Source organism: Sinocyclocheilus anshuiensis, unplaced genomic scaffold (genome assembly GCF_001515605.1).
Source record: "Sinocyclocheilus anshuiensis isolate Anshui unplaced genomic scaffold, SAMN03320099.WGS_v1.1 scaffold1671, whole genome shotgun sequence".
Classification (NCBI taxonomy): domain Eukaryota; kingdom Metazoa; phylum Chordata; class Actinopteri; order Cypriniformes; family Cyprinidae; genus Sinocyclocheilus; species Sinocyclocheilus anshuiensis.
Window position 1 is genome coordinate 50,943 of NW_015549701.1, and position 26,071 is coordinate 77,013.

Here is a 26,071-nt window from a genome sequence, read left to right on the forward strand (position 1 = left end):
CAGTCTTCAGTGTCACATGATCCTTCAGAAATCAGTCTAATATGCTGATTTATTATCAGTGCTGGAAACTGTTATTTTTTTGGAACCTGTGATACTTTTTTCAGGATTCTTTGATGAATAAAAAGTTAAAAAGAACAGCATTTATTTAAAATAGAAATCTTTTGACCGGTAGTGTATATGTTTATTTATATATATATATTATTTTTTTTTATTTTTTTTTTTATTTATGATTGTAATATTTGTAGATAGAGAGGCAGACAGACAGAAACTGTTTAGATGATCAGACGCGAGATAGCATAAAATAAAATCAATATCTATTTTCTAAATGCATGTTATTGATCTTACTGTCAAAGTTTCATCCATGCATTTTGTTAATTTTATTTTTTACTTTTTTTTTTACCAACATGTCATAACAGTAAGCATCAGTCTTCATGGTGATCATTTTGTCTTCTTAAACTCCGCCCCTTTCTTACAATCCAGTGCACTCTCATTCAGATCCGCCTCCAGCTTTGAAAGCCACGCCCACATCTCAACATCCAATCAACTGATGCACGGAACCAAATCCCGCCTTACATTTTTTTCTCTTTTGTTAATTTGTTTCATTCTGATGCATGTCACAGTATGGAAGAAAAGATCTTACTCTGATTCTATTGCGTTGTGACTTTAAATGACTAATGAAACGAGACAGAAAATATCACACACAATATCACCTCTGCAGTGAATGGGTGCCGTCAGAATGAGAGTCCAAACAGCTGATAAAAACATCACAATAATCCACAAGTAATCCACAGCACTCCAGTCCATCAGTTAACATCTGGAGAAGACAAAAGCTGAAACAAATCCAGCATTAAGACGTTTTTAACTAAAATATGAGTCCATAATCCATAATAACACTTCCTCCAGTGAAAAAGTGTTCTGGTGTGAATCAGGAGAGAAATCTGCACAGATCAAGCAGCGTTTAAACAGCTCTAAACTAATGTGAGAGACAACAGGAGATAGGCTTTTTCACTGGAGGAGGCGTTATTATGGATTATGGACTCATATTTTAGTTAAAAACGTCTTAATGCTGGATTTGTTTCTTATAAACACACGGCTTTTGGCTTAAAACAGACAGTTTCATCTAGGGCTGCACAATTAATTGAATTTCTAATCGCGATAACAATTACAGATGCCACGATCACAAAATCGTCCACTAAATAAAGTCCACTTGTGTTATTCTGCGTGTAATGATGTCTTTTGTCCTTCAGTGTGTTTCTGGTTTTGAGCCACTAGAGGCCGCTCTTCATCACGGCTCTATTCTCTGTGCTCTTCCTCTTCATCACATATCTGTCAGTAATCAGCTGATGATGGCTGTGAACTGGTTTGTTCTTGTATTTTGAGGTTTTGCTTCTGTCTTTAGGCTGGAATCCACAATACTACACCAGCACGGAGTTAGCATTCACAGATTTCAAAGAAAAATGTGCAGTGCATGATGGACGCAGACTTGTGTTTTACCCTCAGACTAAGATTCTGTCCAGTTGGAGGATATTTAGAGCTGATTTTATTATGTAACATATCACAGTTTTTGATGCTCTGCTCGGTGCATTTGATTATTGTATTAAAAAAGACCAGCATAACTTTACTGAAGCTGCACAGTTAACGCTTTAAATGCCCCATATTTTGTGAGAGACAAATATTCGTGAATGTGTTTCCATATTTATTGAATGTTGAAGGGAAGAAAGTTCCCTTGAGCTTCATGAATCAAAAACACTGACGATCTGTCATCAAATATCTGTCTGCTAATGCCCTCATAATAATACTGGTGAACAACAACAAATGATGCACATATATACAGGAATATGTCAATTACAGGCATGTCAGGAACTAGTCACATGTTTTAAGGTGCTTGTAAAGATTAAATAACAATTACAAAATGCATGTATGTAAACATGTAGGACCATGTGACCGCTTCTTGAACAAGATCATCTGCAGCTCTTGCGGTTTGAGAGTCTATGCATTCATCTAGTTTTTACTAATCATGACTAAGATCATGAAATCAACTTTTTATGTTATCTTTGCATTTAAGGTTTACGTTTTTTAGTCTCAAACTTTGTACCTGCGTTAAGAAACACAAAATCAACATGCACTCAGAAAAAACATTGCAAACATTGTAATTTTAGGGTTGCAGTGGCATGTCACTGGAGCAGAACCGTTGACGAGACAACTTTGAACTTTAAATAGCCCTAAAAGTGCATAGTATTACTTTAAGAGCACATATTGCTACTCTGAGGTGCTGATATTTACATCTATGCGTTTGTCAGATGTATTTATCCAAAGCGACTTGCATTGCATTTGAGGCACACATTTACATTTTAAAGCTCTTGCATTTCCTGGGAATCGAACCCATGAACTTGAAGCCATATGCTTTCCATAATATTCATCTTTGAGGCATAAATAAGGTACAGTCGTCCCTTTACCTGTTCTGTCCCAGCTGATGCACCCCTAAAGGAACAATTTTAGCATGATATTTTTGACTGTGTGGAAAATAGGTTGCAGACACGTAACAGTTCGGCCTCTCATCCGTGATAGTTTACGTCCAAAGCTCCTGCAGTACGTCACTCTCATCCTTCATCAGCATCAGATGCTTCTATAGATGCTGATCTGGGAATCCTCAAACCCAATGCAGACGCTTTCATCCCAATAATTCAGCGGTACGGTCCATTAAAGGGGTCATAAGATGTTGCTAAAAACAACATTATTTTGTGTATTTGGTGTAATGATATGTGTTTATGCGGTTTAAGGTTCAGAAAACACATTATTTTCCACATACTGTACATTATTGTTTCTCCTCTATGCCCCGCCTTTCTGAAACGCGTCGATTTTTACAAAGCTCATCGGTGTGAAAAGCGAGGTGTGCTGTGATTGGCCAGCTATCCAGTGTGTTGTGATTGGCCGAATACCTCAAGCGTGAGACGGAAATGTTACGCCCCTCACCATACTGTGATGATGCCCTGTCCGGCCGGGGCGATGAGACAAAAACATTAAAACCCATTATAAACGAGGCATTCGTTGCATCCAGTGGGGACATATTTATGGATTATAATGACTTATACTGTCTTTTTATGCGTTGCATTGCATCGCGCCGCGTAAACAAAAAACCCTGTCTGCATTTGTGATCAAAGAGAAAGGAACAACTGAAATCGCATCATATGACCCCTTTAAACATAAAATGGTAGAGATCATGTGAGGTCATTGTTCAGCATTCACTGACCTTTTCTCTCTTTATTAGGCAGAATCAGCAGAGAGTCTATTAGTGCAGTTAGTCTGTGGTTTGCATCTCAAGATGATCCGAGTCTTTCTTCAGATCTTCAAGTCACAGGCTGCTGTGCTGCAGGCTCGGCCGCATGGGTTCGCAGTCCTTCATGCTGTCGTCGTTCTCGCGCATGTACATGAGGAAGAGTGTGACGTTGGTGAATGTTGTGGCATTAACGGGAAACGCTCTCAAGAGAGTCGAGGTCAGGCCTCGAGTGAAAGCTCTCCATCCTTTCCGCCGCCAGCTCTGACGGACGCAGTCCAGGATGCCGTCGTACCTGTTGGCTCCGCCCACTCTGTCCGCCTGTAGGCGGGACTTGATGACATCCACGGGATAAGTAGAGATCCAGGACGCCATTCCCGACATGCCGCCCGCCAGGAGCAGCTTGGGAATGATGTAGTCGGCGTCTGCGTCGCAGCCCAGTGCGCGTGTAACCCCTCTCTCCCGAGTCCTATCGCCACACCTCGTTCTCGTTCCGAGTGGGTCTCGAACCCGGGTCTCCGGCGTGGAAGGCGGATGCACTAACAAGGAGGCTAAAGACTGTAGCCACTAACGTCAGTCGCTAGTGCGTCTCTTGAGATCAGGGGAGTGAGGTTTGGCCTCCGTTACACGCGCGTCAGCTTATCATAGGCGAGGAAGTAGAAACCGAATCCAGGCGTCTCGCGGATGACGGTGGTCACCATTCCTCGGTTTATTCCTCGGACTCCCTCCTTCCGGTGGATGCGGATCAGGCAGTCCAGAGAGTTCCTGTAGATTTTCCTGGAGGCGCTCTTCTCGCCCGTTCCCTGCATCTGCATGCGGGTCTTGGCCAGCTCTATCGGGCAGCAGATCACACACTGGATGAATCCGGCCGCCGCGCCCGCTAGGTACTGGTGCTGAGGCGTATCCGCGCCCAACATGCGCATGGCGTTTCCCTGCACGCCGAAGACGATGGCGTTGATGAAGGTCAGGCCCATCATGGGCGAGCCGATGCCCTTATAGAGGCCCAACATCTGGAGTCAAACGAGAAACAGAAAGAGTGTGAAGGGTTAACGACTTGAGAACCCGAAACCCCTCGTCTCTCCACCCGCGGACAAATATACGTAGATGTTCCCCGTGCTTAATTTAGCTCGGTGTGCTCGTTCCTGAAGCATCGGGTCTCCAGTATCTCCTGGTGTCAAACATCTCAGCGTTACTGAACCTCGAGCACATGTACTACTTCAGATCATATCAACATCGTCGGATTGATTCGTGTTCCTGGAGATGATACGCTCTCAAAAATAAAGCTTCCACAGTGAACCATTTTTGGTTCCCCAAAGAACCTTTCAGTGATCAGTTCTTAAAAAGAATCAGTTTTTTCATCTTTAAAATAACATATTACAAGTCTAAAGAACCTTTTGCACAGGGGAAAATGATTCTGTGGATGTTAAAGGTTCTTCACGTATAGGAACCATTTTTGGTCCCTAAAGCACCTTGCAGTTAGCAGTTCTTTAAAGTACCATTAGTGTGAAGAACATTATTTTTAACGATCTAAATAACCACTTTCCACAAAACACTTTTAAAAATAAAGGTTCTTTACTGACGTAGATTATTCCATTTAGAAACTTTAACATCTATAGAATCTTTCCATTCCAAGGTTCTTTAAAGTGGAAAAGGGTTCTTTAGATTATTAAAATGTTCTTCACACATATTCTTTTAAGATCTGTTCACTTGTAGGTTATTTGGTGAACCAAACATGTTTTTTTTACGGCATCATTGTGAAAATACCCTTTTGGAAACTTTGTTTATTTTTTATTTTATCCAATAGAAAGATTCCATGGATGTTTAATTTAAATGTAATTTTTTAAAGAGCGTCTTCTTAATTTTTGATCAAAATTTGGTGCCCCTCTCTTTCAATAAATCAGATAAAAATGATTGATAAATCAGTCGTTTTTGTCTTGTGAATCATCCTGGAAATTGTGGAAGTCAAATGGTTTTCAACTGTAAGATCAGTGTAAAACCAGCCTGTTGAGCTTTCAGAGACATCATGAAAACTCCTACTCACTGATTCCTGACGGACGATGGACTGGAAGCAGTGATACGTGCCGCGGTACAAGGGCTTGTCCACGCTCCGAACCTGCAGTCTCACCTAGAAAATTGAGTTTTTCCCATTAAACCTGCTGTGATCAGGCCACGAGTGATGGTTGAGATGGAAAAACACAGCAGAAATCACACATTTCTGAATGAATGAATCTAGAGCTGATGTTTGACCATATTCAATAAGATTCCAGTTCAATGGAAAGAGAGGAACGGACCCGGGCTTTACTTACGAGGTTAACCTCCGAGCGGCCGGTGTAACAGCCTCGCTCTCATCTACAACAAAGTGACACTTTTGCTGTAAAAGACCCTTTAGCTGTGAACTCGTGAGAAAAGTGTTAGTTTTACGGCAATTCACAGAAACACATGCATGCAACACTAATGACAATAACAACCCGTAACACAACACAATTCAGTCTGAGCATTCTGTCTCTCAGCTGTTGCTTTCTAATGCAGGTATATCATCTAAAGATATGCGTCTTGATCAGCGTCAATGCACATTTATGCATTCAGCGGATGCTTTTATCCAAAGTAACTTGCGTTGCATTCAAGATGTCTATCAATTTTGGGAGGTGCCTTTCTTTAGTGTTTGACAGGAACACCCAAACCTCAAGCTAAAACATTGAAATATTAATGTTATTTATAGTTGTGCATAAACTCTAAAAAAAATGCTGGGTTAAATAGGGACAAACCCAGCAACTGGGCTGTTTTGAGCCAGCGGTTGGGTTAAATGTTTAACCCACCCTTCTGGGTAGTAACCCAATCGCTGGGTCAAAACAGCCCAATTGCTGGTTTTGTCCCTATTTAACCCAGCACTGGGTTGTGTTTAACCCAGCAGTTTTTAGAGTGTAGATTTTAATTGATTATACAATCTAATAGATGGCGATTTGTCAAACCGTGAATGCAGAAACAGAGCAGACAATAAAGCCTTTGACTGAACACATGCACTCAGTGTTTATGATGAGCTTTAATAGTAGATGCACTCTTAAAAATAAAGCTTCCAAAAGGGGTTTTTGCAGGGATGCCACAGAACAGAGGAGCCAAAAATCTAACTTAATTGGAAGCCTTAAAAATGTTGCATTATACCCAACTGTATTATATTAAAATGTATCAATAATTAATAAAATAAAAATGTAATACATTTTTGAATAATAAATAAAATGTTAAAACAAAAATATACAATGAAGATATGCTTCGATGGCATGTTTTCCCTATTTTCCCTCACTCTTGTGATAATGGCGTGGCGGGTCAAATTAATGGTCATCATGTGTCAGTTTTGGTCAGCAAGTTTGGGAATCTCTGCCATAGATGAACCATTTTTGGTTCCCCAAAGAACCTTTCACTGAACAGTTCTTCAAAGAACCATTTGTCTTAATCTTTAAAATAGCATTTTACGAATCTGAAGAAGCGTTTGCACAATGGAGGGGTCCCGTGGATGTTAAAGGTTCTTCATGGAACCACCAATGAAGAGCCTTTATTTTTAAGAGTTTAAGAAGAACCATTTTTGGTTCCCCAAAGAACCTTTTAGTCAGCAGTTCTGAAGAGTTTTATAGTTTAGTCAAAGCGGACGTACCTTGACCGTATCAAACGGATGTCTGACCAGCACACCTGCGGCTCCTGAAATATGAACACCTGAGAGTGAGATTGGACCGTTTTCAGACCGTCACCGTGATGTCAGGCCGGTTATATTTCACCGCAGAGCTGCAAACGACTGATGCAATGTGTTTGAGATACGAGTTAGACGTCAGTGTTTGAGGTCAGCTCTTCAGCCTTGACCCGTGCGAATGAAAGCAACACCTGCGTCACTGAGGCAAGAGCTGTTTGACCGGTCGACGTGGACCTCACACAATCATGATCATCTGACTGCAAACGTCTGGAGAAAGTCTTCATGCTTCTCAAGATCATTCCTGTTTAATGAGCTTCAGTTCTTATCAGAATGATGGATTGATACAGCAGCAGGTGAAGGATTCTGTATGATGACAGGTTTCACTCAGATTAAATGCATTTCGGATCAGAATGATTGTTTATTGGCTCTTCAGTCGCTCACATTAAAGTATCTGATGATATTTGTTGGATCCCAGTGTGGGATATTAGTCAGAGAGCTGACAGCATACAACGGGTGGCTAGTAATCAGTTACCAGTATAACTAGAGAGCTGTCCTCTATTTCAGCAACTAGATTAGTTCTCATTTACTCTGCATGTTATTTGACTGAGTGTTGAATGTTTCAGTGAGCGTGTGCAGATCTTCAGACAGTCAAATGAAGCGCATTTGACCTCCAATGCATCCTGCAACAAAGTCCAGAGCCATTCCTCAGATGATGATGATGATGATGATGATGAAGATGAGTGTGGGTGTCTGTGAGCTCTGATCCTCCAGCAGCAGCAGCACGGTTTGTTCGGTCGGTCAGTCGCTGGACGTCTGTGCTCATGAGCAGCTGCTGCTTCTGTGCCGCTATTTTTACTGAATGAAGTTGATATGAAGGGGAAAGTCCATCTGTGACCAATAGAAGCTCCAGGATGAAGAAACACCCCCATCATCATCATCATCATCATCATCATCGAGGCTCATACATGCATGTGCTTGAGACACTGAGTAAAAAAGAGAGTAAAACTCTGTCAGAACTTCAGCTCACTGTGATTTAGTTCTGTACATTATAAATATGAAGCAGGTGCATGTTAATCAGCAATTATATAATAATAATAATAATAATGATTAGAAAGAATGCTTAATAATTATAATCTATTATTGGTTACTGAAAATGAATGTTGATGCGTACGCCAGGTTCATTATAATAAACTAAACCATAAACCATAAAAATAATTATTTGAAATTAAAAAAAAAACCTGAAATGAAAAACATTTACTGAAAATATTTTAATTTTTTTTTAAATAGACTTATTTTGATTTATGAAGTTGATAAAACCATATTTCTCATTTTAATTTAGTTTAATCTGATGCATTAAAATAACTAAAAATGAATAAAAACTAGACATTTAAAAAAAATCTAATAAACATTAAATGAAAAAAAATTACAATGAAAGTAGAAAAAACCTATAATAGTTATAATAATCTCAGTGACTCTAAAACAATCATTTTGAATTATATAATAATAAAGTGCTTTGGTTTGACAATATCAAAATCTCTTTTCTGTTTGGCTGATTCATGAAGATTTTTAATGAAGTGAGGCCAGACTTGGTTTTAATTATTTTTGATTATTATTTTATTGTAGTTTTGTTTTTTAATCTAATGTGAACTTTAAAACAGCTTTTGTACATTTTGTTCTCTTTTGTTGTTTATTTACATATTTATTATTATTGTTGTTATTTAATTTATTTATGCATGCATTTAACCTTTTCTTGTCATGAAAATAGCCGTGGCATGTCCTTCAAATATAAACAAACAATATGCGCTGGCTGTTTATTAATAGAGCGGCGTTTACAGTAGCCGACGCTGTACAGTAATCATGTGTATTTGTGTAACACGTGACAGAGCGAATGTGACTCTTGGCCTTTAACTCTGGTGTGTATCTTCACCATCATCATCATCGTCAGTGGTGTGAGGGAATGGAGAGCAGCGCCGCTCAGCGGTCACTGCAGGAACACGAGCGCTGTCGGACTCTGCCGCCGGTGGCTCTTGATCTGATCCTGATGATATTTCCTGCGCTACAGTGAATCACAGCATCAAAGGAGCCGAACATCCGCGCGGACTCACGCGTTACTGTTACACGCCATCGGTGATTCAGAACCTTCGTTTCTGAAGGTGATCGTGACCTTCGGTTCACCTTTCTGCAGCGACACACACACACACACACTTCTCTTCATCTCTGTCTTCTTCACAATCATCATAATCAGTTCGTTAACGGCGTTTGTCCGACTCGCGTTCGGCGGGTCGAACCGGATGATTCGGATGCTTCTGCTTGATCGGTTCTGCTGGTTCCGATTCCTCTATTTGATCGGTTCGGATCATTTGTGATGATTCGGATCGGTTCCGATTCCTCTTATTTGATCGGTTCTGCTGTTTTCGAATCTTCTGTTTGATCGGTTCGGATCATTTCTGATGAGTCGGATCGGTTCCGATTCTTCTGCTCGTGATGCATCTCGCGGATTTCGTCGCCGGTTCTGTCGGAGGTCAGTGATGTAACTCAGCTGTGTTTAGTCTCGGTGTGTGAATGTGAGATTCTCTTATTCTGCATAATGTATGTCTGTTATTTCTCTGCAATGAGGAATGTGTTGTGATCTGTATATTCAGGGGCTTTTGGAGTGGCGGTGGGGTATCCGCTGGACACAGTGAAGGTAAACACATCCTCCTCATCCTCATCTTCATCAGCTGCAGTACTGTATCAGGTGTGTAACGCTGATGGATGCTGCAGGTGAGGATCCAGACTCAGACACGTGACTCAGGTGTTTGGGAGTGTGTGAGAAGAACCTGCAGAACTGAAGGAGTGAGTACCTGCACAAACACTCACAACTATCCAATAGAAATAAGAAAAAGGGTCATTGAGAATTTTTATCTCGCAGTCTCACGATTCTGACTGCTCTTCTTTCATGTCTCAGAAAAAAAGCCAGAATTGTAGTTGACAAAATAATAATATGATGATGTGTAAGTTGCAGAAACTTTTGAGCAGAACTGTAAAGTCAGAATTGCGAGATATAAACAAAACTGAGATAAAGTGAGAATTGCTCGATTAAATCACAAATACTCTTTTTATGTGTTATTTCTGTTGTGGAATGTAAGTAACCTGCCGGCATGTTTCAGGTCAGAGGTTTCTACCGCGGGATGTCCATGCCGCTGAGCACCGTCTCCATCAGCTCCTCGCTGGTGTTTGGCACCTACAGGAACGTCCTGCACCTCCTGCATGAGCTGCGGCACAGAAGCGCAGCGGATCCGCACCATAAAGCTGATTTATTTGTGTCTGGGTTTGCTGGAGGCGTGGCTCAGGTGCTCTGCGTTCATCAGCTGTCAGGCCGCGCTTCTCGTGTGTGGCTGCATGTGTGAGTCAGGTGTGTTCGCTCTGCTTTCAGGTTTTGGTGATGTCCCCCGCAGACATTGTGAAAGTGCGTCTTCAGTGTCAGACCGAGCTGCCGGACTCCAGGCCCAAGTACCGCGGCCCGGTGCACTGTCTGCTGAGCATCGCGCGGGATGAGGGTCTGCTGGGGCTCTATAGGGGCTCTGCTGCTTTAGTGCTGCGCGACGGACCCTCCTTCGCCACGTACTTCCTCACGTACAGCAGCATCTGTGATTCCCTGCGCTCTACAGACAGCAGCCAGCCAGGTGCACTCACTTCCCTCTGACAACACCGGATCTAGAAACTCCTCACCAGTTATTCAGCAGTCACACACTGCAGGCAAACCCGTTTTTGAGATTTTGGTCTATTTTGGTTCCATAACACGTCTTTTATTACAGACTAGTAGAAAGAAAACATCCAAAATACACATTTAACTCTTTATTCTATCGCTCTTTATCTAGTTGTGTCTTTAGATTTCAATCTTTAAAGAGTTTTTTCTCTTACAAACACCAAATGTTACAGTTTTATTCCTCTCTATATTCTGAAGGTTTGTTCATATTTCATTCACACTGATTTCTACATTTTACTCCTGAAACATGGTGAAAATGTGTTTGTTTTCTGTCTGTCGACAGTATTTTATACGGAAGCCTGTTTCTGCCACAGTGTTAAAAAATGTAACAAATAATTGCAAGTTTTTGTTTCACAATTTGAACTTTTTTTTTTACAACTTCTTGTTTACAATTCACAATTTTGATGTTTTTTCTCTTAATTCTGCGTTTATATCTCACGATTCTGAGAATTCTGAGGAAAAAAAGTCAGAATTGTTGGGGAAAAAATTCCCTTTTTTATTATTATTATTTATTTTATTTTTTTCTGTGGTGGAAACAAGCTTCCATAACTTTCTGCTTTATGAAGTGATTAAAAAGAGAAAGAAAACCCTTTAAAGGTGGGGTATGTATTTTTTCTAAAATGCTTTAGAAAACTGAGTACCAAAACAAACTTGTAGCCAATCAGCAGTAAGGGGCGTGTCTAATTATGATGTGGAGGAGAGAGAGTTCAGTGCACAGGACGGACATTAGCCGAACCGAGCGACAGAAAGATGGAGATGGTGGATAAAAAACAAAAGAGGAAACTGTCTGCGGAACAAAAGAAGGCTTAAGGCAAGAAGTAGGACCCGTGTAAATATCGGATCACGACAAAATCAAACAAGAATTTTGAACCTCAGTATCCAATGTTCAGATTTCTGTTCTGGAAATGCATGCAAATGAATGCATATTTAATTAGATTCACGTCTCATTTGCATATTCAAACATTCAATTTCAGAGCATTTGTAATATAAAACCATTCAAATACCGTTCTAATCGGTCTCAGTGTAGTGATGTGTGTGAGATCTGTAGGCGGTCAGGTGTTGACTGTGCTGTGTTTCAGGCTGGCCGGTGGTTCTTCTGGCCGGTGGTGTGTCTGGGATGTGCGGCTGGGCCGTCGGGACACCGATGGATGTGATCAAGGCGCGTCTGCAGGTGTCTGGCGTGAGCGGCCGGCGCTACAGAGGATTCTTCCACTGTCTCTCACACAGCGTGAGGAGCGAAGGCGCCGCTGTTCTCTTCAGAGGTCTGACGGTGAACTGCATCCGTGCCTTTCCGGTCAACATGTCCGTCTTTGCCATGTACGAACTGGTTGTTCGCTTTCTGCGTTCGGCGTCATAGATCGTCGTCAGATCTTCTTTGCACACGTGATTCCTCACTGAGGACGGTTAGCATCAGTGTTTTATGAACCGCACAGCTGGACGTTTGTGACCGGAAGCCTTTCTGTGCTCAGCTTCTGAGCTGCAGAAGCTCTTCAAGCACATAATGTACGGAGTGAATATTTATCATTTGCATTAATATATATTTGAGTGTGTTTTGCAGTGTCTACCTCCAGATGCGTGCGTCTGTGCATCATGAATGTTTAAAGGAATAGTTCAGCCAGAAATGAACATTTGCTGAAAATGTGCTCATCCCAGATCAGGATGAGTTTGTTTCTTCATCAGGTTTGTAGAAATGTAGCACTGCATCAGTGTCTCACTGCAAGTGAATGGGTGCCGTCAGAATGAGAGTCCAAACAGCTGATAAAAACATCACAATAATCCACAAGTAATCCACAGCACTCCAGTCCATCAGTTAACATCTGGAGAAGACAAAAGCTGAAACTAATCCAGCATTAAGACGTTTTTAACTAAAATACATTGAGTCCATAATCCATAATAACTCTTCCTCCAGTGAAAAATAGCTGTAATGCATTTTAGTTAAAAGCATCTTAATGCTGGATTTGTTTCAGCTTTTGTCTTCTCCAGATGTTAACTGATGGACTGGAGTGCTGTGGATTACTTGTGGATTATTGTGATGTTTTTATCAGCTGTTTGGACTCTCATTCTGACGGCACCCATTCACTTGCAGTGAGACACTGATGCAATGCTACATTTCTCCAAACCTGATGAAGAAACAAACTCATCCTGATCTGGGATGGCCTGAAAGTGAGGAAGCATTCAGCACATTTTCATTTCGGAGTGAACTATTCCTTTAAGGACTTTAATCATGCGAATATCATATGAACAGGTTTAACCCTTTACTAACCGTTTCTGATGAGTGAGACTCTTCTCTGTGTATTTAATCTCAGCTGGAATGACTGGAGACTGTTGGCGACGCTCATGTTTAACTCATATCAGGATTTACACATTAACACGCGTTCTGTGTCAGATGTGTGTCTTGTTTTACAGATGGACTGTGAATCTATCGTGTGTTAAATGCACCATTTATTCATGTGAATGTTCACTGAATCAGCAGTACTGTAATTATGGCATTAAACGTGTCATTTATAACATCAGAGTGTCATTATTTATGCATCGCAGGCATGAGGTTTATTAGACCGGAGCGGTTCGTATCTGTGGGTCACTGAGGGCCGGAGTCTGTGGTTTCTGTCTCTAGCAGCTGAAGTGTAGTTTGCGAGGGCTCATGAACTGTTGTACGATCTCGTCTGTCACGAGTGTGCGTCTCTCCTGATGTGCGGCGATCATGGGCTGAAGCGTCTCGATTAAACTCTTCTTCAGTTCTCCGGTGAGCAGCGCGCCGCTGCTGTAGTCCTGCAACACAACGAGTTTACCATCACTCACATTCTAGATTTTATGGTTGCACTTTACAATACGGTTTCATTAGTTAATACGTACAATACTTTTACAGCACTTATTAATATTAGTTCATGTTAAGTTCAACATTCACTGATACATTATTAAAATCAAAAGTTGTATCTGTTAACATTTACTGAATGCACTGTGAACATGAACCGTTTTATTAACAACGTTAACAGATTAATTGGTCATTCATTCTCAATACATTGTTCATTCTTAGTTTGTTAGTTAATGCATTCACTTAAATTAACAAACGAGACTTTATTGTAAAGTTTTACCGTTTTTATTCATATTTAAATTTAGCTTTTATTTTTATATTTGCAGTTTTCACTTTAAATTGCAAGTTTTAGTAAGTTATGTTTTTTTTTTTAGTTTTAGTCATTTTAGTACAACAAATTACACTAAATGAAAATGATGCATTGGCACCTAGCAGAAATAAAATGTTTTTGTCATTTAAATTTTTTTTTAATATGTCTATAAGGTTTTTATTAATTTTTATTTAAGTTTTTTAGTTAGTTTTTAGTACATAAAGTAAATGAAAATGAGAAACGTTGCCTTGGCAAGTTTTTAATATTTTTTATTTTGAGTAATATTATAAATATATTTATTTTACTTTGAAATTTCATTTTACAGTAAAAGTTTATTTTTTTATTTCAAGTAACAAAACTTTCTATAATAATAAACATTTATTTGTATATCATTTTTCATATGTGTCCCTGCAGCACAAAAGCAGTCTTAAGTCGCTGGGGTATATTTGTAGCAATAGCCAACAATACATTGTATGGGTCAAAATTATACATTTTTCTTTTATGCCAAAAATCATTAGGATATTAAGTAAAGATCATGTTCCATGAAGATATTTTGTAAATTTCCTACTGTAAATATATCAAAACTTAATTTTTGATTAGTAATATGCATTGCTAAGAGCTTCATTTGGACAACTTTAAAGATGATTTTCTCAATATTTAGATTTTTTTGCACCCTCAGATTCCAGATTTTCAAATAGTGGTATCTCAGCCAAATATTGTCCTATCCTAACAAACCATACATCAATGGAAAGATTATTTATTCAGCTTTCAGATTCAGCTTTCAATAAAAATGGACCCTTATGACTGGTTTTGTGCTCCAGGATCACACATATGAAGTGCTTCACAAGATAAAACAGAAGCATAAAAACAAACACTGAAAATATGGTTTCACACAATAACAATATAATACAGTACTATTTTCAGTGTTAGTTGAGGATAATAAGTGACGTCATCAGCTGGATCACGTGATCTCACCTGTCTGATCTTCTCCAGCTGTTCATCGTCTTCCAGGAAGAAGCTCAGGTACATGAAGGAAACGTCCACGTCTGGATTTCCGCCGCACTTCCTGTGCTCCTCGACCGTGTCCTTCCCGCCGGAGAAGGCGTGTTTGTTGACCTGGAACAGGAATGATGAACATGATGAACACCAGCTCACCTTCTGTGAGTAATGGGTCAAAAGGAGGCGCACCTTGTTCTTGATCTGTTTGGCCGAGTCGGTCAGGAAGATGGAGGAGTTGGCGTCGCTGGCGCTCATCTTGGTCTGAGCTCCCTGCAGCGCCGGGAAGAAGGTGGAGTGAAGCAGAGCCGGCTTCGGATACCCGATCCGAGGAGCCACGTCCCGCGTCATCCGGAAATACGGGTCCTGAGGAGCACACGGTCACATGATCACACGACACACGTGAGTCCGGTGGCGCGAGCACGAGTCGAGCGCCTCACCTGATCGATGGCACACGGGATCAGACACTGAACATCCGTCCGCTCGCCGAAGATCTGCGGGAACGAGCTGCTGAAGGACGGAGCCGCTTGAATGGCCGGGAAGCTGATTTTACCTGCAGAAACACGCGATTAAACACGACGCACAACAAACACTCGCCGGATTCCCGCCACACAGAGACGCTCCTCACCGATGCAGTCGCTGTCTGTGAAGCCAAAGATGCCTTTGACCTGGTTAAACGTCACGTGCTTCTGGACCTTCACCACGTTCCTGTAAAACGAAGGACTCGCCCTGACGGAAAAAAACATCTGGACGGTTATTTATTTCAGTCGAGTCAAATTTATATAGTGCTTTTCATAATGCAGCTTTACAGGAGATCATGATGTTATGTTTATAATACCTTAATATCTTCATGCATTACAGTCACATGTATCAGATTCGAGCTGGACGATAATAGTGTTACATTTTGCGATATAAACAATCAAGCAGTTGTGGTTTGCTATATAGTATATATATCGCTATTTGTGATTGAACTGTATGTATGTGGATACATTTGGATATATATATATATATATATATATATATATATGTAGATATATTTACATATTTTTTTATTTATATATGCGTTTACACATATATTTACTGACACACACACACATAAAGCAGTTGAGATGTAATAGTGCCACCTGCTGTCTGCACTGACACACAACATCAAACTGTTGCATTATAAAGACGTGAGTATTTTTACCCCATATAGTCAAGGTCAGAGAAGATGAAGGTCTTGTTGACGTCGAATCCGCAGGCGATGATGTCTCTGGCGTTCTCCACCGTGTACCGGTGACACTCGTCCAGCGACAGATCCTTCCACAGATACTTCTCATCATCGGTCATCTGAATGACCAGAGGAACGTCAAACACGTCCTGAAGCCACCTGTGACACACACACACACACACTCACACAGACACAGATATACACACACACACACACACACACACACACTCACACACTCACACAGACACACACATCAGCACTTTCACAGACTCCCGCTGAACGCTGTCGCACTGAGGAAGACTCACTTGGTGAAGATGAAGGGGATCAGGTGACCCACATGTATGGCCTCTGAGGACGGCCCTCGACCCGTGTACAGATAGAAGGACTTCTGCTTCTCGTACGCGTCCAGGATCTGATGCATGTCCCTGTGGATCACAAACAAGGCATTAGACCAAAGGATCAATCTTTCAGATGCCGTGATCCTCATGTGAGCGACACACATCCTACAATTGAACACAGCTATAAATGTACCACTACAGAGGCCTGGTTTACACGGTGTATATACTGTAAAGCCTGTTGACTTTTGCCCTTTTTTTTTTTTTTTTACATTCGTTTCTTATTTATTTGGCTCCACAGTGTTTGCTGATTTTTTTTTTTTTTAATTTAAACTTTGTGTAAGTTATTTGTTATTTCATATTAGGCCTATAGCATGGTGTTTTTATTCGTTTGTTAATAAAAGTTCTGTTTAATATAAGTGAGTTTGTTGTCGTACTGTTTTGTTGTTGTCCATTCAAGCAATTGATTTGAAAAGTGAAAGTTCAGCAAGGAACCACACCACCCGGAGATACAGGTATTACTGCTGCTGTTACACCTCGATTAACCGCTGGAAAAATTATATTTTTATTATTTTATGGATTTTTTTTCTACTCACTATAGAACTGTACTATTATATGTATTTTTAGTTTATTTGAATATTAATTTTTATCAGTTTTATTTATTTTAATCTATTAATTTATTTATATTTTATTATTTAAAATATTTTTTACTATTTATTTGAATCTATTTACTTATTTATATTTTGTCTATTTATTTTAATCAATGTTTTATTATTTATATATGTAGAGTGCTGGTGTGTGATGAAGCGTCAGTCGCACCTGTGTGAGAAGAAGATTCCTCTGCGCAGGAAACGGTGCGGTGTTTTTCCCGTGACTCGAGCGATTCTGTCCACCAGCTCCTGATCGATCTTACTGCTGCCGAACCGCACTGACAGCAGCAGAACAACCTCGTTAATGCATTATTCATCACGGGTCATTTATGAAAACAGACCTGCAGCAGATCTTCCACGGATGGACTGAAATGATGATGACAACATCAACTGACCGATGAGTTTATTGTAGTCGACTCCTTTGGCGCTGCTGGAGGAGACGTTCCACGGATCCACCTGATCATCTCCGTCCTCCAGCGCTGCTCCGGTATCCACCACCATCTCACCGTCCGCCGCCGGACATCCAGCCTTATAGTCCTGACCGGTGAGACGCTTGTAGTCCAGCTTCATCTGCAGCAGCTGCTGCACGGCGGCGTCAACTTCAGCCTGAGGAACCAAAACATGAGAACATCACATCACCTGTCAATCATCACATCACAGGTAAATCATGATCACATGTCAATCATCACATCACAGGTAAACCATCACAGGTCAATCATCACATCACCTGTCAATCATCACATCACAGGTAAACCATCACAGGTCAATCATCACATCACCTGTCAATCATCACATCACAGGTCAATCATCACATCACAGGTTATGAAAGCTCCAGCAGGATTCTTTCTTCAGTGTCAGACTCACTTTAGGGCTCTTCTGAGCTTTCAGAGATCTCACTGTGTGTCCCTGAGCTGTCAGCGTCTCATACAGATCCATCGGGCTCAAATCTGACATCTTCACCTGTAATGATGTGAATGTGATCGTTTATATTGTGATAAATGTGACTGAGGCGAGCTTTAAACATCGATCTGAAATCAGTCTCACGATCAGCGATCACACCGGTAACAATAACCAGTTCATTTCAGCATTAAATAACCATGAAGAATAAATAAACTCACCGTTTGGTGCTGGTTATTTAACGTGCTTTAACCGGCTTGCATCAGCCTCGCAGTGGCGGCGTCACACCGAAACCTGCCCGTCTGGAAACATTCACTCCCCTCAGGGTTGCCAGGTTTACAAGACCCTCCCAAACGCCACTCAAAACGAGCCCAGTCGCGTTTCGAGGGGATAAAGTACACGTTTTTCGGCGGGGTTCCCCAGGAAAACTCGCATTCCAGGGGCTGAATATCACGTTATTGGGGTCGCTTCAACCCGCTGCACAGTGTTAAAGTAGCCCGATTCCGCGGGAAACCCGATGACCTGGCAACACACAGCAGTTCCGGTCGCGTGTCTCACACCATAAAGATGGTTTGTTTGTTTTTTACCTTTATTTCTATAGCGCTTTATACACGCTTTTATAGACGCTTATTTTGTCTGTAATTTCTTAACGGACATGGATTTAAAATAAGACTTTTATTTTGTGTGTATCTTAAGATTCGCGCTTCCGGTGTTCGCCGTTAATCATGTAAACAAGAATATATAGTTATAAAACGATTTCAAACTAATCTTTAAAGACTTATATTATGATGTGGATCTGACGGATCAATATTTACTGATAACTCTGACAGGACAGATGATGTTAATATCAGCTATTCGTCGTTTAATGTGAGTTTTGGATCATTTAATATCTTCTGATGATTTATTTATAATGAACTCCAAATACATTTTCTGTAGAGATACATTTTCTGGTTTTATTTTCTGTGGAAATAGAAGTTTGTTTTTAGTGTTATAATATAAGTTATATATTATAATGTGTTATATAAAAAACTAACTAGTCTGATTACACGTATTTTAAAATGTAATTAAATCTAATTACAAGTACTTAATTTTTTGGATGTGATCAGTTACTACCAGCTCTGGTCTTAACCTCCTGAGACCCAGAACAAAATTATTTTGTTTTTTTATGTCATCATTGGTTTGAGCATAAGAAACAAAAGGAGAAAAAATATATTTTATTCTGTGTCCTTTGTAGAGGACGCCAGGACTGAGTTATTATAGGCAAAAACAATGTTTTCTTTTTTCATTCACCAATCAGTTTTTAGGTTTCAGGCTATTTTTAAGCCAAACTTTGTACAAACTAAAGATGATTAAAGATCAACTATGTTATGAGAGATATAACAGAATGATTTGATATACTACTGTACTTTATGGAGCATGTGCGTAAAATGTCCATAAATTGGTTTTTCCATTCTATACAATGCATCTAATTTGCATATTAATGTGTTCCTGGGGCAAACCATAATGAGAAAGAAGTGTAATAATGGGAGTGATAACATGGCAACATTTTCATAAGAATATCTCATATTTCATAGGAATATTGATCTATAGTTTCGTGTTGTGTTTCGCTAAAAGGCCTGATTATGATGAAAATCATGCCGTTTCATAACAAAAAGTCACCAAATTTCATGATGAATCCAGACTCATCAGAGTCTCATAGAAATACACTGAGATGCGTTTCCTTTATCTGCTCATGAGAGACCGCCAGCGCTGTGCTAATCACATTTCTTAATTAAAAGCACAGAGGAAGCGAGTTAATTATGCAGGAGGATGATTCTCATCGCTCCCCAAACATCAGCCTGTAATTGACGAGACTCATTCTCATCGTTCAGAGAGAAAGCAACGATGAGACTGAAATCATGTGCTTTAGGAGTGCAATCACATGATCATATGCAAATCCTCTCATTAATATGCATACATTGGTTCATCATCATATAATGTGGACACTTTAATTAATTAGCTAATAAAGAAGTTCTATGAAGGTAAAAGTGTTGTGAGGAATGTGAGAACTCGTCATATTAATATTCGTATTTGTACGTTGAAATTTACACTCACAGCTCTGATTGAAACGCTGAATCTTTTGATTTGCACACAGACAATAATCAATAATCACCCGTGTTTTCAATTCGAAGTTGCAGATTAATAGTTACAAATGTGTAAAATGACATTTATATAAACAAACTGCATTCACTGGAGATGTTTGTTTACTTTTATACGTGTTTTATTTGTGTCCTTAATAAAACAGATAAAATGATGTTCATATTCCAATTTAGTATGGAAAGGATTTATTTAGTAATGAAAAATACAGCACAAATATAGAAACATGCGTCTAGAATTTGTTTCTCCTTTAATGCGGTCGGATCGGATGGTGAGGTAGAAACATCAAAACACACACAATCACTTTAACCATCAACATCTGTCTGAATTACATTTACAGGAATGCATTTAAGGTTTACACCTCGCCACACGTGTTCATGTTGGCTTTATCACAGTTTATTGCTTCATCACGACGATGTGAACATGAGCTGAAGTTTAAATCATTTCACGATAGATCCACACTCATTTACATACTGTATGTACATTCCTGGTGTATCTTGTAGATGAAAACAGTGTTAGGTGAAAAATGTAAGTGTTTGAAGAGCTTTATTCTGTCCCTGCTGCGAGTAAGTCGCACCTCGACAGATAGTTAAACAGGATGAGGGCTGAAGAAAAAGTCGAAACTGAAGGAGTTCTTTTCCAGTGTTTTACTTGAAATCTTCAGTTGCACTACATCGTTTTTTGTGAAACTATAATGCAAACACAAAACATACATTAAGTATAAAGTATGAGTAAAAGTAATTTTTAAGAAAGGAGCCAAGACAAACAGGAAAGTCATAGGGTGTCAGATCAGTACGGTTAGTACGCACTTCCACATCTGAATCAGGGTCAATTAGGATGTGTGTCAGATTGTCTTCAAGACACTCTGAATCAGAATGAGAAAGAAAGGCAGGCCCAGAAATCCATGTGGAGTCTTTCAAATCTGAGGCAGGTACTGAACGTGTCGCTTGATCGGCAGGATTTTGACTTGTGGGAACATAATGCCACTGTTCTGGCCTCGTCGATTTCCTGATCCGCTGAACTCTATTACTCACGTATACATAAAACCGTCTGGTTTCGTTATGAATATACCCCAACACCACTTTACTGTCGGAATAGAATTCTACAGCATTTGGGTGAATGTCTAACTCATTTTGAATGAGTTCCGCCACTTCTACTGCCAGGACTGCTGCTCCTAGCTCTAATCTAGGTATGGTGTGAGCAGACAGCGGGGCAAGCTTAGCTTTTCCTAAGACAAACCCTACATCACATGAGCCATCTTCATCTATCACTCTCAGGTAGGCTACAGCTGCAATTGCCTTTGTGGAAGCATCCGAAAAAACATGAATTTCTGTCCTTTGTGCCAAAGACAGAGTAAACTTTGAGTACACTCTGGGCATTTCAAACTGAGCTAGATCCTGCAAAGAGTGTTTCCAAATCTCCCATTCAGCTTCCCTGTCTGTAGGTAGAGGGGCATCCCAATCTTTTGTTTCAACTGTCAAATCACAAAGAAGGAACTTTCCCTGGATTGTAACAAGTGCTGTTAGCCCAAGAGGGTCAAATACACTGTTGACAGTTGCTACGTGTGAAAGGCTTCTCTTCCGCATCAACACAGAAAGTGAAAGTGTCGGCTTTAAGATTCCAGCTCAGACCAAGGCTCCTCTGAATAGGTGGAGTATCCTTTTCCAAATCCAGATCCTTGAGGTCTTTCACATGATCCTCCACAGGAAAGGCATTCATTACAGCAGGACTGTTGGATGCTATCTTATGTAGCCTCAGATTGGAACTTGCCAACATCTCCTGAGTTCTTTTCAACAGATCAACTGCTTGCTCAGCCGTGGGCACTGATTTTAGGCCATCATCCACGTAGAAGTCACGCTCTACGAAGGCTCTTGCATCTTTCCCAAACTCAAGTTCCCCATGTTGAGCTGCACGATGAAGTCCATAGATTGCGACCGCAGGAGAGGGACTATTCCCAAAAACATGGACCTTCATTCTATATTCTTTGACATCTTTAGAAGGGTCATTGTCCTCAAACCATAAGAAGCGGAGAAAGTTGCGATGATCCGCTCTCACCACAAAGCTATGGAACATCTGCTCGATGTCAGCAGTAAACGCTACCGCCTCTTTTCGAAAACGCAGCAAAACACCCAGTAAGGAATTATTCAGGACAGGTCCGGAGAGAAGCACTTGATTCAGCGCAAGACCTTTGTACTGGGCACTAGAGTCAAAAACGACTCTAATCTGTCCCGGCTTACGAGGGTGATAGACACCGAATATAGGCAGGTACCACACTTCCTCATTTTCTTTTACAGGTGGAGCTAGTTCCGCATGACCTGCATCAAAAATCCTTTGCATGAACGTAACGAAATGTTCTTGCATTTGAGGCTTTCTCTTCAGTGTCTGACAGAGTGACAGGAGACGTTTCATACTCTGGTCCCTATTGTTGGGCAGCCGTTGGCGTGGAACTCGAAAAGGAAGAGGTGCCACCCAGCTGTTAGAGCTATCAATGAACATTTCCTTGTCCATCAGTTCCATGAACGCTCGATCTTCAATGGAAGGGGCTACCTTTTCATCATCTTGTGTCCGTTTAAAGATATCGTTGCCCAACAAGTCCTCAGTACAAGTGGTTGAATACAAATGACAGCCTTGAGAAGAGACAGCATGATCTTTATTGCTTAGCTTCTCTTTCACCTGTATCTGATTAGGACATGGCTCACAAAGGCTTGGGTCCATTGTGAAGTATGTTTGTGCAGAACACATCAACTGTGTTAGGTTTGTGTGCTGACCCCAAGCAAACATTTCCCACTATCACCCAACCGAAATCGAGTTTTTGGGCGAATGGTGCCTTGTTCGGACCATTGAGCTGTTTCCTTGCTTTGTGGACTTGTATAATGTCTCTCCCTAAGAGTAGCAATATTTGAGCACATGGATCAATCTCAGGTATTTCATGAGCGATAGACTTCAGATGGGGAAACTGATGTGCAATGGTGGGAGATGGAATCTCAGAATGGTCATCAGGCATGTAATTACACTCGATAAGTGTTGGGAGTGATACACGTACCTTTCCATCCATAGATACGGCTTGAAACCCAGTGACTCTTCTTCCAGAAGTTTCCATCACTCCAGCACAGGTTCGAAGAGTGTATGGATGCTCTTTGAATATGTAAAAAAACTCAGATCTAGCTAAAGATCTGTTACTTTGCTCGTCGAGCACCGCATATATCTTCACCATAGTCTCTGGAGAGCCCTCAGGATATACTCTTATCAGACATATCTTAGAGCATGATTTGGGTATTGGACTGTCTCCACAAATCTCTGTGCATTGCGAAGTGACATTAGCAGAAGAGCTTTTATCATCCTCCCCACCATGATCTGATGAGGGGTCTTTAATGGCCCATGGAGGAGGACCAGGATGAAGCGTGGAGACATGCTTATCACTCTCACATTCATTGCATTTAATTACTGCTTTGCAGTTCTTTGCCAAGTGAAAGGTGGAAGCACAGCACCTATAGCACACACTGTTTTCTCTAAGCAGTGTTTGCCTCTCTTCTAGAGTCCTTGCTCTGAACCCACGGCAATGTCTCAGAGGATGAGGTTTGTTTTTATGTATAGGACACTGCTTTTCTACATCAGTAGGCTCATTATCAGAACTTCTTGTAGGAGGAAATCCCACTGATGATGCCACGCCCGTTTTATGGGTAGACACAGGGATCCTTCTTTGCATTTGCTTTTTAACCAAAGACTCTGCTTCAATCTGTTTTATTATGGATGTACCAATTCTAAAACTTGGATCATTTCGAGCACGTGCTTCCTGACAGACAAAGTCAGTAAGAAAAGAGAATGGAGGGAAGGTAACTTTGTACTTCCTTTTGTACTCCGAACCTTGGTAAATCCATTTTTCTTGTAGGTGGTAAGGGAGCTTCTCCACAATTGGATTGACTCCTCTGGAGGTGTCCAAGTATGAAAGTCCTGACAAGTAACCTTCCACTTTAGCCAACTGAATCTCACATAGCAGGTCTCCGAGCTCTTGTAATTTCAGAGGATCTTGTTTACTGATTTTTGGGAATTTCTCAATCTTGTCAAAAAGTGCTTTCTCAACCACCTCAGGGGATTCATACATCTCCTCTAAACGGTCCCAAGCCATTTTAAGCCCAACATCAGGATACCTTATATTCACTGACCTAATGCGTCTCACGTATTCTGATGACTTACTGCCCAGCCACTTAATCAGAAGATCCAGCTGTTCGCTGGAAGTAAGTTTGAGCCCGCTGGTGGCATTTAAAAAGGACGACTTCCAAGCCCAGTAATTTTCTGGGTGGTCATTGAATTTATGAGCCTGGAATGAATGAGCTCACGACGGGCAAGAAACCTTGCTAAATCACTCATTTCAGCCTCTTCTTGGAAAGGTGACTGAACAGGAGTGGTGGCATGGTAAGTCTGTGCAAGGGGCCAGTAATTATTTGGGCTGTATGTGGCAAACTGAGGTTTTTCAATCTTGACAGCATTTGGCTTCGAGACTGAATCACTGACCATTTTAACACAGTCGGGTGGAGCACACCCTAGAGAGCTTTCTGGTAATAATCTGTTTTCATTTTCATAACGGTTTACGAATTCAACATGTGTGGTAGCTAAACTTGCTTCCTCAGGAGGAACTGTAATGGAGTGACTTGAGTGCTGCTCCACATAATCACTAGTGCGTTGAACAGGGTCTATAGGAGGAGCAATTTGGCTGAATGACAACTGCCTCCCTCCATGCTCTCTATAGCCTCTTCCAGTATTCTCACCTCAGCCATAGCAGCAGCAGCCTCTTTTTCGTGTTCTAACGCAGTAAGACTGCCTTCCATATGAACTTTCTCAATTTTCAATTCAGTTTCTTTCTTGACATAATATGCACGTGTACGCTCAGCTTCAGCTCTAGCTTGTGCTTTTGCTGCAGCCATGCTCGCCGATGTCCTACTAGACCTTTTAGATGATGTTGTTGAACGTGTAACAACAGATCTAGTTTCCAATATATTCTCATTCTCTGATTTTCTCTCACTCTCCACGACATGTGATGCATAAATCGTATCTCTCGTATGCAGACTGAAACAATGCAGAAGAATAAGATATGAGAAGAGACTTCACGTGAGAGCAGACTTTGTTGCTTAATTGCAGAGATTCCGTCTTCTTTCTGAATTGAAGAGGCTTCGTCTTTTCACTATTCTGTCCCTGCTGCAAGTAAGTTGCACCTCGACAGATAGTTAAACAGGATGAGGGCTGAAGAAAAAGTCGAAACTGAAGGAGTTCTTTTCCAGTGTTTTACTTGAAATCTTCAGTTGCACTACATCGTTTTTTGTGAAACTATAATGCAAACACAAAACATACATTAAGTATAAAGTATGAGTAAAAGTAATTTTTAAGAAAGGAAATACAATCTAGCGTTAATATGTGAGCGAGAACAACAATCTTCTTATTCAAATGTACAACAAATGTTTCTTTTTATTTTTAACAGATGAAATTCAATAAACAATTAAACTTACAGACGATGGCCTCTGGCATGAAATAACAAGAATATAGCTTTTATCAGGGAGAAATCTACTGCTGCATCACTGCTGTTGTGAAGTGAAATCTAAGATGGCTGCCATGACCTCTAACCTAAGTCACATGATGCGTCTCAACCAATAAAATAAACTCAAAATTAAACGACTATACAAACAGTCAGAACAAGCTTCGATATCACTGACAGACAGAAAAACTCTGAAATGACGTGTGTTGATCTGCTGTAGTCCTAAAGATGAAATATTAACAAATATTTACAATCAAATCATTTTTAAAACATAGGAGCTGCTTTAATAACAGAACAAACTGTATTGTGACTTTTATGACTGTTAGTTTCTGATTTTGTCTAAAGAGAGAATGGTTCAGATTGGACCTGATGAATTAGACTGAGAAATCTGAAGAATCACAAGCTTAATTAATTACTGCCTTCATTAAAGCTGAAGTATGTCATTTCTGTGCCACCCAACGGATAATACTTAATCACTAAAATAAACATTTGACTAA

General features: G+C 40.5%; 3 protein-coding genes across 4 annotated transcripts; 1 reads left to right on the forward strand and 2 right to left on the reverse strand.

The window, feature by feature from the left end:
* Window positions 1–3,349: 3,349 nt before the first annotated feature.
* LOC107660555 (mitochondrial basic amino acids transporter-like) lies at window positions 3,350–7,825 on the reverse strand. The gene is made up of 5 exons (XM_016449868.1): window positions 7,622–7,825; window positions 6,921–6,964; window positions 5,316–5,399; window positions 3,902–4,284; window positions 3,350–3,731 (listed from the first exon to the last, which is right to left on the reverse strand). The coding sequence occupies exons 1-5, from the start codon at window positions 7,653–7,655 to the stop codon at window positions 3,353–3,355; spliced, it is 924 nt and encodes a 307-aa protein (XP_016305354.1). The 5' UTR covers window positions 7,656–7,825; the 3' UTR covers window positions 3,350–3,352.
* Window positions 7,826–8,761: 936 nt separating this feature from the next.
* slc25a47b (solute carrier family 25 member 47b) lies at window positions 8,762–12,359 on the forward strand. Its single transcript, XM_016449867.1, has 7 exons — window positions 8,762–9,281; window positions 9,429–9,474; window positions 9,596–9,639; window positions 9,717–9,788; window positions 10,103–10,285; window positions 10,369–10,618; window positions 11,781–12,359. Exons 2-7 carry the CDS (start codon window positions 9,438–9,440, stop codon window positions 12,056–12,058), a joined length of 864 nt encoding a protein of 287 aa, XP_016305353.1. The 5' UTR covers window positions 8,762–9,281; window positions 9,429–9,437; the 3' UTR covers window positions 12,059–12,359.
* Window positions 12,360–12,818: 459 nt separating this feature from the next.
* On the reverse strand, window positions 12,819–18,223 carry wars1 (tryptophanyl-tRNA synthetase 1). 2 transcript variants are annotated; one of them, XM_016449865.1, is made up of 11 exons: window positions 18,133–18,223; window positions 17,879–17,974; window positions 17,410–17,620; window positions 17,184–17,292; window positions 16,335–16,454; window positions 16,006–16,188; window positions 15,448–15,548; window positions 15,260–15,372; window positions 15,012–15,185; window positions 14,799–14,939; window positions 12,819–13,470 (listed from the first exon to the last, which is right to left on the reverse strand). In XM_016449865.1, the coding sequence occupies exons 2-11, from the start codon at window positions 17,966–17,968 to the stop codon at window positions 13,312–13,314; spliced, it is 1,401 nt and encodes a 466-aa protein (XP_016305351.1). In that variant the 5' UTR covers window positions 17,969–17,974; window positions 18,133–18,223; the 3' UTR covers window positions 12,819–13,311. The 2 variants fall into 2 exon arrangements, with proteins under 2 accessions (XP_016305351.1, XP_016305352.1); XM_016449866.1 differs by lacking the exon at window positions 18,133–18,223 and having other exon boundaries at window positions 17,794–17,961.
* Window positions 18,224–26,071: the final 7,848 nt, after the last annotated feature.

What these genes read in the sequence shown, in the direction of transcription:
- wars1 (XM_016449865.1), bottom strand. Translation starts at nt 17,968, where the DNA reads ATGTCAGATTTGAGCCCGATGGATCTGTATGAGACGCTGACAGCTCAG. An exon ending in AAGCTCAGAAGAGCCCTAAA is followed by an intron (nt 17,621 to 17,878) that starts GTGAGTCTGACA and finishes TTGGTTCCTCAG; the next exon opens with GCTGAAGTTGACGCCGCCGT. An exon ending in CCAAACAGATCAAGAACAAG is followed by an intron (nt 14,940 to 15,011) that starts GTGCGCCTCCTT and finishes TTCCTGTTCCAG; the next exon opens with GTCAACAAACACGCCTTCTC.
- slc25a47b (XM_016449867.1), top strand. Translation starts at nt 9,438, where the DNA reads ATGCATCTCGCGGATTTCGTCGCCGGTTCTGTCGGAG. An exon ending in CGTCGCCGGTTCTGTCGGAG is followed by an intron (nt 9,475 to 9,595) that starts GTCAGTGATGTA and finishes CTGTATATTCAG; the next exon opens with GGGCTTTTGGAGTGGCGGTG. An exon ending in ATCCGCTGGACACAGTGAAG is followed by an intron (nt 9,640 to 9,716) that starts GTAAACACATCC and finishes TGGATGCTGCAG; the next exon opens with GTGAGGATCCAGACTCAGAC.
- LOC107660555 (XM_016449868.1), bottom strand. Translation starts at nt 7,655, where the DNA reads ATGGCTCTGGACTTTGTTGCAGGATGCATTGGAG. An exon ending in ATCCGTTTGATACGGTCAAG is followed by an intron (nt 5,400 to 6,920) that starts GTACGTCCGCTT and finishes TCAATTTTCTAG; the next exon opens with GTGAGACTGCAGGTTCGGAG. An exon ending in TATGATAAGCTGACGCGCGT is followed by an intron (nt 3,732 to 3,901) that starts GTAACGGAGGCC and finishes GACTCGGGAGAG; the next exon opens with AGGGGTTACACGCGCACTGG.